Genomic DNA, 692 nt, shown 5'->3' with positions numbered 1-692 from the left:
AGTTGGCCATGTGGTAGTCCAGTGAAATAACCACTACACCATCTGGTGGTCCCAATCACAGTGACCTTAAACAGCCTTCAGCTCCCTGGTCTCTGAGAGCCCACGAGTCAGCCCATGGCTGCCCCACTCCAAAGGCAAGACACTCGAGAGAATTTCACAGACCCCAGCTCAGAATCCACTCAGCAGGCCTCCACATGCTCACGCTCTCTTCTCTTCTCTTCTAGGCATGAAGAAATCAGTGATTTATAGTTCACTAAAACTGCACAAAATGTGGAAAGGATGGCTGAGGAAATCACCCTGACTTTGCTTGCTTTTATGTCATGTACAGGTGAATAAAGTGCTTGATCCTTTTTGACAGAACAGCCTTTGTTACATCGATACCAGTTTAAAGATGTGTTGGGTTTTTAAATGTATGCCTCAGACATCGTCCCAGGTGGGCCCTAGATACCTCTGGAGGGTGTAGCATCAGAAGAAAAGAATTTTCTCTGTCTACAGAACCGCATGGCATCTTGACTGTGGCCTGCACCAGAGGGTCCATGAGCGTCTGAAACGGGACAAACTGTGTTGCTGAGACACGTGGCTTGAGGGGACTGCAGGCTGGGCAGGCATGGCCCTCTCAGCCCGGCTGGTTATATTCCTGTCTCCATCCCATCAGTTGGCTTTTTCCTGTCACATCCCCATATTCCCGGGTC

General features: G+C 49.6%; 1 protein-coding gene across 1 annotated transcript in view; it reads left to right on the top strand.

Moving 5' to 3' along the window:
* TAMM41 (TAM41 mitochondrial translocator assembly and maintenance homolog) overlaps nucleotides 1–360 on the top strand; it is a 56525-nt gene extending 56165 nt beyond the window's left edge. Inside the window, exon 7 of the mRNA XM_014592467.1 lies at nucleotides 225–360. Coding sequence (XP_014447953.1) covers nucleotides 225–301 — 77 coding nt within the window. The 3' untranslated portion in view covers nucleotides 302–360. The remainder of the gene's footprint in view (nucleotides 1–224) is intronic.
* The last annotated feature ends 332 nt before the right edge of the window (nucleotides 361–692 follow it).

Source organism: Tupaia chinensis, unplaced genomic scaffold (genome assembly GCF_000334495.1).
Source record: "Tupaia chinensis unplaced genomic scaffold, TupChi_1.0 Scaffold000704_1, whole genome shotgun sequence".
Classification (NCBI taxonomy): domain Eukaryota; kingdom Metazoa; phylum Chordata; class Mammalia; order Scandentia; family Tupaiidae; genus Tupaia; species Tupaia belangeri.
The sequence above is the reverse complement of the archived record's forward strand: the minus strand, read 5'-3'. Positions and strand labels throughout refer to the sequence as shown.